The sequence below is a fragment of the Chelonoidis abingdonii genome, chromosome 11 (genome assembly GCF_003597395.2).
Source record: "Chelonoidis abingdonii isolate Lonesome George chromosome 11, CheloAbing_2.0, whole genome shotgun sequence".
Lineage (NCBI taxonomy): Eukaryota > Metazoa > Chordata > Testudines > Testudinidae > Chelonoidis > Chelonoidis abingdonii.
This window is the reverse complement of record NC_133779.1, coordinates 6061252-6074345: the sequence shown is the minus strand read 5'-3', so window position 1 is coordinate 6074345 and position 13094 is coordinate 6061252. Positions and strand designations below refer to the sequence as shown.

The 13094-nt window shown below is 59.2% G+C and overlaps 1 protein-coding gene across 1 annotated transcript in view; it reads left to right on the top strand.

Annotated features, from left to right (window-relative positions):
* Window positions 1-252: 252 nt before the first annotated feature.
* Window positions 253-13094, top strand: part of GIPR (gastric inhibitory polypeptide receptor) — a 19145-nt gene continuing 6303 nt past the window's right edge. Inside the window, 10 exon segments of the mRNA XM_075070454.1 lie at window positions 253-490; window positions 1020-1119; window positions 1998-2105; window positions 2471-2592; window positions 2962-3065; window positions 3718-3874; window positions 4600-4759; window positions 5184-5244; window positions 7180-7249; window positions 8047-8135. Of these exon segments, the coding sequence (XP_074926555.1) occupies window positions 434-490; window positions 1020-1119; window positions 1998-2105; window positions 2471-2592; window positions 2962-3065; window positions 3718-3874; window positions 4600-4759; window positions 5184-5244; window positions 7180-7249; window positions 8047-8135 (1028 nt within the window). The 5' untranslated portion in view covers window positions 253-433.

The following is a 13094-nucleotide window of genomic DNA, read 5'->3' as shown; positions in this document are numbered from 1 at the left end:
AAATAGCCCCTTCCCACCAGCTGCTGCCGCCTGAGGGTTCTCACGGGAACCCTGTCCTGCTCGGGAGGGTGGGGGGAAGCAGAGGGGGTCGGAGCCCTGCTTGAGGGTGGGATCTATGAGTCTATGAGTCTATCTCCCTGTGCCCATCCCCGTGGCATCAGATCCCTCTGCTTGAGGGCCGGGCTGGCAGAGCTCATGGCTTTGCCGATGGGGGATCTGTTGGAAAGGGAGGCAGGTGCCTTGGGCCTCTGCTCTGCAGTTGAGGCCAGCAGGGAGCCCTGTTGCCAATCCATCCGGGTTGCTTCCTCCTAGGGCGCCTCTCCCCAGCTGCACCCCAGCTCCGTTGGAGTGGGACCAAGACAACCGCCGGCGCCTGCAGGATCCCTGAGCCAGACGCCGCTCGCTGGCCTCATGTCTGCACTGCAGCTGAAGCATGTGGGAGCCTTTTATTCTCTTCCTGCTGCTTGTGTCACTCCAGGGAACAGCGGAGGTGAGAATGCACCCCAGGGCGCCCCCACCACGGCTGGCACTTAGCTCAGTACCCGCCCCCCCAGGCAGCACCTCAGACCCCCGTTGTTCCATCTCGGTGCAATAGCATCCCCTGCAGCAACTGCACCGCAGCTGGCGCTCCTGCCCTGCTCCCCACAGCGCCTCCTGCTGGGAGAGGCTGGGACTGGAGTAGCTGGGAGCTCCCCACAAGCCGGCTCCTGCCCTGCTTCCCACAGCGCCCCCTGCTGGGAGAGGCTGGGACTGGAGTAGCTGGGAGCTCTTACCACACCCAACACTCCTGCTCTGCTCCCCACAGCGCCCCCTGCTGGGAGAGGCTGGGACTGGAGTAGCTGGGAGCTCTTACCACACCCAACACTCCTGCTCTGCTCCCCACAGCGCCCCCTGCTGGGAGAGGCTGGGACTGGAAGTTGTATTTTCCTCCACGTGAGCCGTGGGGCTGCAGTCTATTCAGGGGGACAGGGACACAGCTGCACGCCGAGCCCATTGCCTTGACTCCCATCCCGTTGCAGGCAAGCTCCTCAGAGAAGTCAGCCAAGGACATGTTTGCGGCCTGGAGGCAGTACCAGCAGGAGTGTGAGCGCACAATGGCCGAGGAGCCGTATCCCGCAGGTGAGGGAAGCAGGTTGTCCCTCCTGGGCCGGGGTTGGAGTAGGGCCAGCAGGTCTCATGAGTGCACCCAGCGTCCACTTGGGCATCCCAGCCCCTCCTCTCAGCACGTATTGCCATGTTTGAAAACCCATCTTGTTTGTGCTTGCATGGGGTAGCGTGTTGGTGTGGCCCATGTGCATGCCTGAGTGTGGTGTCTGTGTGAGCTTCTTTTGCGTGTGCATGCATGTGGTTGGCATGGCATGAGGGGGCTGCCTGGATGGGGGTGGCTGTGCAGGCATGTTTCTATGCGTATGTGTGATTTGCATGTGTGTCTGTGTTTGCAGAGGTATGTTTGTGTGTGTGTGTGGTTTGCACACGTGTATGATTTGCACGTCTGTATTTACAGAGGTGAGTTCCTGTGTGTGTGGTTTGCATGAGTGCATGTGATTTGCACTTGTCTGTGTTTACAGTGGTGAATTTGGGTGTGAGTTATACACGTGTGTGTGATTTGCACATCTCTGTTTAGAGGTGAGTGTGTGTGATTTGCACACGTGTGATTCGCACATGTCTGTGTTATAGGCTTGTGTTTGTGTGTTACACATGTGCATATGATTTTCATGTGTCTGTGTTTGCAGAGGCAAGTTTGTATGTGTGAGTTGCACACGTGCAAGTGATTTGCACATGTTTCGTATAGATGAGCGTGTGTGTGGTTTACACACATGCGCCTGACTTGCCCATGCCTGTGGTCGCTTAGGCCTGCTTGCCGTGCATGGGTCACACATGTATGAATGTGATTTGCACATGTATGCGTGTGGCCACCCAGACCTGCGTGACCGGTGTTTGCCCGTCTCTGTGACATGCGAGTGTTTTAAATGCCTCTTATCTTCATTCCCTCCCAGGCCTGGTGTGTAACCGGACCTTTGACATGTATGCCTGCTGGGAGGACACTCTACCCAACACCACCGCCATGGTGCCCTGTCCGTGGTACCTGCCCTGGCATCACCACGGTAAATATCCCTTCCTCCGAGGCTCATTCCAGCCACACCCCCTTCCTATGCCTGCCCCCGCGGCCCACCTGCTGGGACCCGCTCCCCGGGTGAAAGCTGGCCCAATTCTGATCTTAGCTACATGCTGGAATCCAGAGTAGAGGCCTGGGACTGCTCTGCAGAGGACCAGGCCTGTGAGCTCAGGTCCACGCAGAGTACAGTGATGTTAACCCTTGTGTCCCCACACCCCCATGACTCAGGCTCCAGGGGGGTCACTTTAAGAGCAGGGCGGGGACATCTGTGGGCAGCGGGGCTGTGGCTGACACACACCCACATACCCCCCCCCCACACCTGCCACTTGGCTTCCCTGGTCTCCTCCCTGGCAGTTCGTGGCGGGTTTGTGGTGCGGCTCTGAGGCCCGGCTGGCCAGTGGGTGACGGACGAGTCGGGGCTGCCCTGGAGGGACCACTCGCAGTGTGAGGATCTCAGCACAGACCACCCCTTCCAGGTCAGTGTCCCGGCCAGCCACAGGCTGCTTCCCAGCCTGGCTCCCAGCTCCCAAGCCACGCGGCTTTCTCTCCTGCCGCTCCCACCCAGCCTCCGGCTCCGTCCTGAGCCAGAGCCCCTCTGAGCTCTGGCAGCCCCTTCCTCTCCAGCGCTGGAGGGATCTGTTGGCTGGATGCGGCGCTGCCTGGGAAGGATCCAGCAGCCGAGTCCCCGCTCTGTTTGCAGATCAATGCCCTCGCCGGTCCCTGATTGTCCCAGAAGGGGGCGCCCTCCCCTGTAAATGCTCCGAATGGCGGGGGTGGGGTGCAGGGAGATGGGGAAGGAAGGGGCAAGGGGCTCAGACCTGACCCTCCGCCATGTCCCTTCGCAGAAGCAGGTGCGGTTCCTGGAGCAGTTCCGGCTGATGTACACCGTGGGCTACTCCCTCTCGCTGGTCTCCCTGCTGCTCGCCCTGCTGCTGCTCCTGGCTTTCAGGTACTGCGGAGCCTGTGGGCGTGACGGAGTTAATGGTCCAGCTCCTGATGTCAGTAGCCCTGGGGGAAGTGCACTGAGGTCACTCGGGATTTGCACCCAGGTCGAGGGGCAGAGTATGGACCGTGGATTTAATCTGTACCGCCTCCCTCTTCAAAAAGCAAGTGTCTTTTAGTAATTAAGGACCTGATCCTGGATTTGGGCCTGATGGGGTGCCGCTCCCCAGCTTGACACACCCTTTACTGCAGAAGTCACTCCTGTTTGACACTCCGCCTGCTGTTGGTTTGCTCTGTGTGGATGGGGCGCATGGAGCCGGACCCGCAGTGTAAAGCCGGAGTATGCGAGACTGGGACTGGGCCTGGACAGCTCCTCTTGATTTTTAGTTCCTGGGGCCACGCTGTCTGTTGCTGGCATTGGTGAATTTCACCCTGGTTAGTCAGTGTCATGCCCAGGGCCCCAGCACAGAGCCCAGCGCGCTGGCTCAGCTGTCTTCACCCACTGGCTCAGCGGGACTCTCGGCGTAAGGGCCCGGCACTGGGTCAGTGCCTGGTGACACTCGCAGGCGCTCGGTGTCGACGGCCACAGCTGATTAGTTTCAATGCTGGAGTATGGCTGCCCCCCATCCCCCTGATTGATGGTCCCACCCCCTCTGCAGAAAGCTGCGATGCACCCGCAACTACATCCACGTGAACCTCTTCCTCTCGTTCATGCTGCGGGCCGTCTCCATCCTCACCCGGGATGCCCTCCTCCGTGTGCGCTTCTCCAAGGACCTGCAGCACGAAGGGGACCTCTTCCATCTCCTCGGGGACCAGGTACTGCCCAGCCGCGGGCATCAGTCCCGGAAGGGGTGGGGGGAGCAGATCCAGCCAGCTGGGCTGAGGGACTGAGCCCCTTTTTGATCCCGAGGGGGGAGGGGGCAGAATCCCTACCTCCAAGTGGGGCACTTCAGGGAGCACCCTGTACATCGGGGGTGAAAGCCTGGGGACCCCCAAGGTCAGCAGCTAGGCAGTATGGGCCAGACCCTAGCTGGCTTAAATCAGCACTGAAATTCATGGAGCCGCGTCAGCTGCGACCCAGCACCAGTGGAGCTCTGGCCCGTTGACACCAGCTGGGGACCTGGCCCCAGGCTGACCCACTCCCAACAGGAGCCGTTGGCAGCAGGGTTAGGCGTGGGATCAGCGGGCTAATCAGGGGGTGGGAGGGATCCACCTGCGTATCTGTACGGTGTCCCCACCAGAGAGGAAGGGGAATTACTCAGAGCAATGGGACGAAAGGCAGTATAGGGAAACTGAGACTGGATTCCGGGCAAAGCTTCCTGACTCGAAGATCCATGGGGTAGGGGAGTTGCCTCCCCATGGGAAGGGCTGGCAGCCTATCCCGTGGGAATTTGGGCCAAACCATGGGGGGACCAATTGTAGGGGACGCCCCTGCCCTGAGTGGGGATAGGCTGGCTGTGACCTGATGGGGCTCCTCCATCCGCCACCCTCCAGCATTCCCACCTCTCTCTGTTCCTCTCCCCCCTTCCCCGGGGGCTCAGGCTGCCGCTGGCTGCCGCCTGGCTCAGGTCCTGACCCAGTACTGCGTCGGGGCCAACTACTACTGGCTGCTGGTGGAAGGGCTCTACCTGCACAACCTGCTTGTGCTGATGGCCATCTCGGAGGAAAGCTGCTTTGTGGGCTACCTGCTTGTCGGATGGGGTGAGTGGGGCCAGGCAGGCATGGCCGGGAAGGGGCATGGTGGAGGTACTGCAGTGCTGGCTGGGGCATAGGGAGACCCCCTTTGGTTACCCTAGGCAGTGCAGGCTGGGAGCTGGAAAGGACCACAGGGTACGTCTGCATCCGGAAGCCCCCCAAAAGAATCCCCCTTAGATACTTGCCCCAGCATGGCCCCACTGTGCCGTGAAGGGTAGTGCCTACGACAGGGGCTCCACCCACAACTCTAGGCATCCCGGTGGGTAACGTGCCGGAGTCCTGTCTCCACTACCACTAGCACTCCCACCAGTGGCAGAGATGTACCCACCGGAGAGGCGATGGAAAATGCTAGAGGGCATGTACACAGGGGGGAATCTCATGGGTGGGGCTGGAGAACAAAACCCTAACTGCTGCGTCTGTCTGTCCACAGGAGCCCCCATCCTGTTTGTCATTCCTTGGGTGATCATCAGATACCTCTATGAAAACAACCAGTAAGTCCGGCCAGCAAAATCTCTCCGGCTTGGGGTCCAGCACAGAAAGAAAGTGCTTGGAAATCCTCGAACTTTGGGGTGACCTTGTCAGAGGGTCTCTGGGGAGTGGGGCGGGGAACGAGGGTTTGGTGCCAGGAAACGTTTTGAGGGGGGGAATTTAAAAATCCATTTTGTTTTCTTTGAAAACATCCAGGTTTTCGTCAAAAATCCAAACCCTGAGGTTTAAAAAGTAAATGATTTTAGGATTTCAGCCAAAATTTCTCAACCTTCAGTTGCCAAAAACAGGAGGGGGGAAATTGGCTAAAAACGAATGTTTCCATTCTGATGAAAACGTCACTTCTTGTTGAGTCAAACGTCCCGAGCGGCTCCAGCTCGAGACGGACGCTGTTTTCCCCATCCCTGTTCCACACCCATGTAAATGTGTGCGTGTGAGCTCGCTGCATTCACAGTACTTTGCGACCCCAGACCCACGCATGAGAGTCACTTGTAGGACTTGACCCATCCATCTCTGGTGTATCAGCTAACGGGCTAATTCTGCTAGCCAGAGCGAGCGACAGGTCCGAGGCTCTTCTGTGCTCCAGGCGGGGGTTCTCAATCTTTTTCCTTCTGCTATAAAAACTCCACAGCCCACCTGTGCCACAACTGTTTTTCTGCTCTCACTCCACCCCTTCCATGAGGCCCTGCCCCTGCCCCACCTCTTCCACAATCCCACCCCATTCAATCCATCCCCAAAGTCCCCGCCCCAACTCTACCTCCTCACCCCCCCTATTCGACTCCTTTCCAAATCCCCGCCAGGACCTGCCTCTTCCCTGCCTCTCCCTGAGTGTTCCAGTTCCCGTTCCTCCCCCTCCCTTCCGGAGCGTGCTAATCTGCCAAACAGCTGTTTGGCGTCAGCCGGTCGGAAGTGCTGGAGGCAGGTGGAGGCATGGGATGTGGTGCGCTCCGGGGAGGAGGAGGTGGGGGCGGGGGGTGAGGGGAGCTTGGCTGCTGGTAAGTGCAGAGCACTCACTAATTTTTCCCTGTGGGTGCTCCAGCTCCGGAGCACCCATGGAGTTGGCACCTATGCCACAAAGCTAAGTTGCTGAGGCTTCAACTTCAGCCCCCTCTGGCAGGGCTCAGGGCCTTGCAATATTCCTTGCAGTCCTGCGTGGTGGGACTTTGGCTTTCTGCTCAGGGCCCTAATGAATCTAATGCCGACCATGCTTGGCGGACCCCCTGAAACCTGCTTGAGAACCACTGGCTCCAGCCACCCGTAAGGGTTAGGAAGGGATCCCCCCACCCCCTGCCCTGATGTATTCTGGGTTTGAGGTTTTTTAATCTCCTCTGAAGCATCATTTACACAGCTGGAGAGGGGAGCCTGGACTGGGTGGGCCAGGGCGACCCTGAGAATTCTCTCTCTGGTGCTTGGCTGGCTGGTTCTTGATCCCATGCTCAGGGTTGGATTTGGGGTGCGGAAGGAATTTGCCTCCAGGTCAGACTGGCTGTGGCCTTGGAGGACTTTTTCCCCTTCCTTTGCGGTATGGGGCATGGATCCCCCAATCAATCCCCTGCCATTGGCAGGGCGCCAGTGCCCATCGATCCCTGGTGTTCTCTGCCTGTGGCCCATGAGCGTTTAGGCTCCTGGGGGCTGTAATACTTTGATCTAACGGAGGTTGTCGGGCTTAGGGCGGGGGCGACTGGGTGGGGTTTAATGGCAGGTGCACACAGGAGCTCAGGCCGGATGATCTGATGATCCTTTCTGCCCTTAAATTCTGTCGCACTGGTGGGAAGCAAAGGCCGGCCCTCGGCTGATCTGCGTCACAGACAGAATTGTGCTCATGGGGGGGAGAGAGAAGGTTGGTGCCACCTGGGTGCCACCTGCTAACTTCTGTCACCACCTACCTGGCTGTGCAGGTTCCTCCCTCCCAGCCAGTTTGACGTGAGTTGGTTTTCCAGGTGCTGGGAGAGAAATGACAACATGGCCTATTGGTGGATTATCCGCTGCCCCATCCTGCTTGCCATCCTGGTGAGTTACAAACACCCACTGCTCTTCAGACAGCCAAGAGGCAACTACTCTAGCCCTGGTCTCCCCCAGCAGGGGGCGCTGTGGGGAGTGGGCACTGGCGGTGGGGGAAGCTCCCGGCTACTCCAGTCCTGGTCTCCCCCAGGAGGAGGTGCTGTGCGGAGCGGGCACTGGCGGTGGGGGAAGCTCCTGGCTACTACAGTCCCGGTCTCTGCCAGCAGGGGGGCGCTGTGGGGAATGGGCACTGGCTGTGGGGGAAGCTCCCAGCTACTCCAGTCCCGGTCTGCCCCAGCAGGGGGCACTGTGGGGAGTGGGCACTGGCAGTGGAGGAAGCTCCTGGCTACTACGGTCCTGGTCTCCCCCAGCAGGGGGCTCTGTGGGGAGCAGGCACTGGCGGTGGGGGAAGCTCCCGGCTACTTCAGTCCCGGTCTCCCCCAGCAGGGGGCGCTGTGGGGAGGGGCAGGCGCTGGCTGTAGGGGGAACTTCTGGCTTCTCCATTCCCAGTCTGACCCATCAGGGGGTGCTGTGGGGAGTGAGGTGAGGGCTCTGGCTGTAAGCGTGCTCCCGGCTATGCCAGTCCTGGTCTCGCCCAGCAGGGGGTGCTGTGGGGAGCAGGATGGGAGCGCTGGCGTCTGGGGGGTGATGCTTTCTCCTCCCTATGTATAAAGCGCCTCTCTCCCTCCCCTGTGTAAACACCAGCCCTACTGCAGGGGCTCCAAGCCCATCCCCAGGGCAGAGGGTACCAGTGGGGAGTGGTGCCCCCTGACCTCCCCATGGGTAACTTACTCTCTCTCCCCCAGGTTAACTTTGTCATATTCGTCCGTATCATTAAGATCCTGGTCTCCAAACTCCGGGCTCACCAGATGCGCTACACGGATTACAAGTTCAGGTAGGCAGGGGCTACCCCTCGCGGCGGCGCCCCCAGCTGGGAGCCCCGGCTCACTGCAGCAGCATTGACTCTGGCTCTTAGATCTGGCAAACTAAGTGTGGTGGTAGCACTTCCAGTGGAACAAATCCAGGGAACAGGGCAGGGGCTCACTAGGGGCGCTCTTCTCCGGCACTCAGTGCGGGCCTCAATGTTCCAGTGGAGCACTAGGGGGCGCTGTGTTGAAAGGTGGGGTGGAGGCTTCCTAGGGGGCGCTCTCCCCTCACAGTCAGTACTGACCCCAGGGCCCCAGTGGGGCAGTCGGAGGTGCTGTGCTGCAGGGTGGGGTGGGAGCTCAGAAGGGGGCATTTGTGATGGGATCCTCAGCATAGGCTCCGGCTCCGTGGGTGCTGCGGGGCTGCAACACCCACGGGGAAAAATTAGCAGGTGCTCCACACCCACCGACTGCCAAGCTCCCCCTGTCCCCACCCCCTCCTTGCCTCCTCCTCCCCCTCCCAGCACTTCCCACCCGCAGCCTAACAGCTGTTTGGCGGCGCTTAGGACTTCCAGGAGGGAGTGGGAGGAGTGGGGATGCGGCGCACTCGGGGGAGAGGGTGGTAAAGAGGCCGGGCGGGGTGGGGCAGGGACTTGGGGGTAGGAGTGGAATTGAGGTGGGGCGAGCATGGTGCCGGAGCCGGGGGAGCTAGGGGCAGGGGGGTTAAGCACCCACGGGGCAGAGGGGAAGTTGGTGCCTATGATCCCCGGGGTACAACCTGGGACTGTGGGACTGCTGTGCCACTTTAACTCTCCACCCAGCGCTGTCTCACACACAGCTATGCCAGTGACAAACAGCAAAACCCCTCCAGGCATCATGATCATTCAGCCACCAGGCTGTGGAGCCTACACCCAGCGAAACTGCATGAATGCTCCATGAGCCACTCATGAATCCTGCAGAGAGAGGCACCTGCCAGTCACCCCAGAAATATACCAGCATACGCTGCTCAAGACACCTTTGGAACATGCAAACTCATTAATTAGTTCGCCACTTGGTCAAAGGGAAGTGGAATCTGAGCTGAGATTTCCCAAGCATTTCAGCCGAAACCACAACAGATTTATTAACTCCAGAAAGACAGATTTTAAATGATTCTAGGTAGCAGGCAGAGAGAGCCAAGTTGGTTACCTAAGAAATAAACAGAAACACAGTCTAAATTCTAACTTTAACAAACGACGCAGGCTTTAAATCAAGCAGCATCTCTTGAGTCAGTCCTAACAGATGTTACAGGCAGCTCACAGCTGCTCAGTACAAAGATTGGGTTCTCTTCCAGCCTGGGACCAATCTCCCCAGTTCAAAGTCTTTGTCTTCCAGATGATCTTCCAGGTGTTGAGATCAGGGGAGGGGGGAAGAGGCCATGTGATGATGTCACTCTCCCTCTTTTAGACTTTCTTCCAGCTGCTAGAAAGATCCTTGCTGTGACATGGGGGTCAGACAGTCTCCATTGCATACCTCAGTAGTTCTCAACCTTTCCAGACGCCTGTGCCCCTTCCAGGAGTCGGAATGGTCTTGCGTCCCCCAAGTTTCACCTCACTGAAAAGCTACTTGCTTACAAATTCAGACCTGAAAATACAGCAGGCTCACAGCGCACTGATACTGACAAATCGCTCACTTTCTCATTTTTTATCAAATAAATCAATTGGAATATAAATATTGTACTTACATTTCACATAGAGCGGTATAAACAAGTCCATCCTCTGGATGAAATTTTAGTTGGTACTGACTTTGCTAGCGCTTTTTACGTAGCCTGTTGTAAAACCAGGCAAACATCTAGATGAGTTGATGTACCCCCCGGAAAGCTCTGTGTGCCCCCAGGAGTACACGTGCCCCTAGCTGAGAACCACTGGCATCAGGGCCGGATTAACTCTCCTATGGGCCGGGGGCTATTAGATTGTGTGGGGCCCCTGTGTACAAGTATTTTTCCTAACTTAAAAGAAAAGGATCACAATTATGACATCGAAGCTATTAACGCTTGTCACGGAGTCCCCGGGCAATGCTCTGGAACTGCTCCCCACAAAGCCAGTCAGGACTTTGGGGAGCCTCCTCTCCCTTGGAGCAGACTTGTTCAGGGCAAGAAGCTCACACGTCTTCACCTCCTGGGTCTCTCCTTGGAGCATTCAGCATCCTCTGCCCCTCCGTGGGCTTCCCACAGCGAGCCCACCCAGGCGGGGTCCTGGGGAAGCCACAGGGTTCTGCACCCCCACTTTGCAGTCAGATGTGACTCTCAGCCAGCAAAACAGAGGTTTATTCGATGACAGGAACAGGGTCTAAAACAGAGCTTGTAGATACAGCGAACCAGACCCCTCGGCCGGGTCCATTCCTGGGGGCAGTGAGCCAGACCCCTAGGTCTGCACTTCACTCCTTATCCCCAGGTAGCTCCAGACTAACCTCCCTCCAGCCCCTCCTCTCTGCTCAGCTCCTTTCCCGGGCCAGGAGGTCACCTGATCCCTTTGTCTCCAACACTTTCAGCTGGCACCTTTGCAGAGGAGGGGCCCAGGCCATCAGTTGCTAGGAGGCAGAGTGCCCGGCAGTTAGGGGCACTGGCCCCTTCCTCTGTAGCAATCACACACCCTTATCCCACCACCAAGATACTTAAGAACTGCCTAGGGGACACTGAGGCACCAACACAGTATTCAGAGCAAACATTAGGAACAGTCCCAGTTCGTCACAACGCTATACTAAATTTGCCTTTTAATTAACATAAAGCCATTCTGTGGTTACATTTCAGTCTTAAAACACGTTGAACATAGTTCAGTTAATTCAAAATAGGCCACTTCTTACCTTAGAATAGCTGATGTATGCGTTTCTTTCTGGGAGGGAGTTTGGGTGCAGGAGGGGGCTCCAGGCTGGGGCAGTGTTGGGGTGCAGGAGAGGGTGAGGGGTGCAGGCTCTGGGAGTGATTTGGTACAGAAGGGAATTCTGACCTGGGGCAGCGGGTTGGGGTTCAGGAGGGGGTGCGAGGTGTAGGCTCTGTCCGGGAGGTGCTTACCACAGGTGGCTCCTGGCTGGCAGCGCAGCAGGGCTCAGGCAGGCTGCCTGCGTGCTGTGGCCCCACGCCGCTCCTGGAAGCATCCAGCTGCTGGCACGTCTCTGCGCGCCCCTGGGGGGAGGGGGACAGGAGGTCTCTATGCGCTGCCTGCGCCCACAAGTGCCATCCCTGCAGCTCCCATTGGTCAGAAACCGGCCGATGGCAGCTGCAGGGACGGTGCAGGGGCCAGGGGCAGCACACAGCACCACTCTCCCCCCACCTCACCAGGGGCCACAAGAGATGTGCCAGCAGCCAGCCACTTCCGAGAGCGGCGTGGGGCCACGGCATTCAGGCTGCCTGCCTGAGCCCTGCTGTGCCGCTGGACTTTTAGCAGCCCAGACGTCATGATCAACTTGCAGAGGCTTCAGGATCGACCAGTCGATCGTGATTGATGGGTTGGTGACCACTGAATTGTCTATATTTATGGATTTATGTTTGCAGGGGGCCCCTTAGCCCGAGGCCCTGGGCTGCAGCCCCTAAAGCCCTGGCATTAATCCGGCCCTGACTGGCATCCATGCCCTTTCTAAGGAGCCTTTGGGAGAGTGGATTCTCCGGGATGGGCTATTAACACCTGTCTGGCCAGGGATAGCTGGTCCTTTGTTGTCACTGAAAGGCCAGCTGGGGGTTTCCCAACCTCACAATATATTTCAGTAACACACATTGCACAACTTCATAACTTCCCAATCCAACAGGACACGCATGTTCAACAGATCAAGACTTTTAAAATGATGCCTCACAAGGCATTGCACAAAACACACCATAATCATCTCACAGCGGTGAATATGGGGGTCCCAGGGTGCTACTTTGAGGTACAGAGTGTCACAGCACTCTTCCCTGGTAGTCAGTGCTGGCACCAGAGGGACACTAGGAGGCGCTGTGATGCACGGAGTGGGGCAGGAGCTCAGTACGGGGTGCTCTCCCTTCACTGTCAGTGCTAATCTTATGCCCTAGGGTGGTGTTGGGGGGTGCTGGGCTGCAGAGAGCAGCGGCTCAGCAGGGGGCACTGGGCTGCAGGGAGTGGGGTGGGGCTCAGCGGGGGGTGCTTGGCTGCAGGGAGCGGGGCGGGGTCAGTAGGAGGCGCTGGGCTGCAGGGAGCGGGGCAGGGTCAGTAGGGGGTGCTGGGCTGCAGGGAGCTCAGTGGGGGCTCAGCAGGAAGTGCTGTGTGGGCAGGAGCGAGGCCAGGGCTCAGCGGAGAGCACTGGGCTGCAGGGAGCAGGGCGGGGTGGGGCTCAGCGGGGGGCGCTGGGCTGCAGGGAGCGGGGCAGGGTCAGTAGGGGGCACGGGGCTGCAGGGAGCAGGGCAGGGTCAGTAGGGGCACTGGGCTGCAGGGAGCGGGGCGGGGTCAGTAGGAGGCGCTGGGTTGCAGGGAGTGGGGCGGGGTCAGTAGGGGACGCTGCGGTGCAGGGAGCGGAGTGGGGTCAGTAGGGGGCGCTGGGCTGCAGGGAGCGGGGCGGGGGCTCAGCAGGGGGCGTTGGGCTGCAGGGAGTGGGGCACGGTCAGTAAGGGGCTCTGGGCTGCAGGGAGCAGGGGAGGGTCAGTAGGGGGCGCTGGGCTGCAGGGAGCGGGGCAGGGTCTGTAGGGGGCGCTGGGCTGCAGGGAGCAAGGTGGGGGCTCAGCAGGGGGCGTTGGGCTGCAGGGAGCAGGGAGGGTATTAGGGTGCTTGGCTGCAGGGGCGGAGCGAGGTGCAGGTCATAGGGGCGCTGGGCTGCAGGGAGCAGGTCGGGGGTCAGCAAGGGGGCTCCGGGCGGTTGCACCGGAGTGGGGCATGGTCGCAGGGAGGGTATTAGGGTGCTTGGCTGCAGGGGCGGAGCGAGGTGCAGGTCATAGGGGCGCTGGGCTGCAGGGAGCAGGTCGGGGGTCAGCAAGGGGGCTCCGGGCGGTTGCACCGGAGTGGGGCATGGTC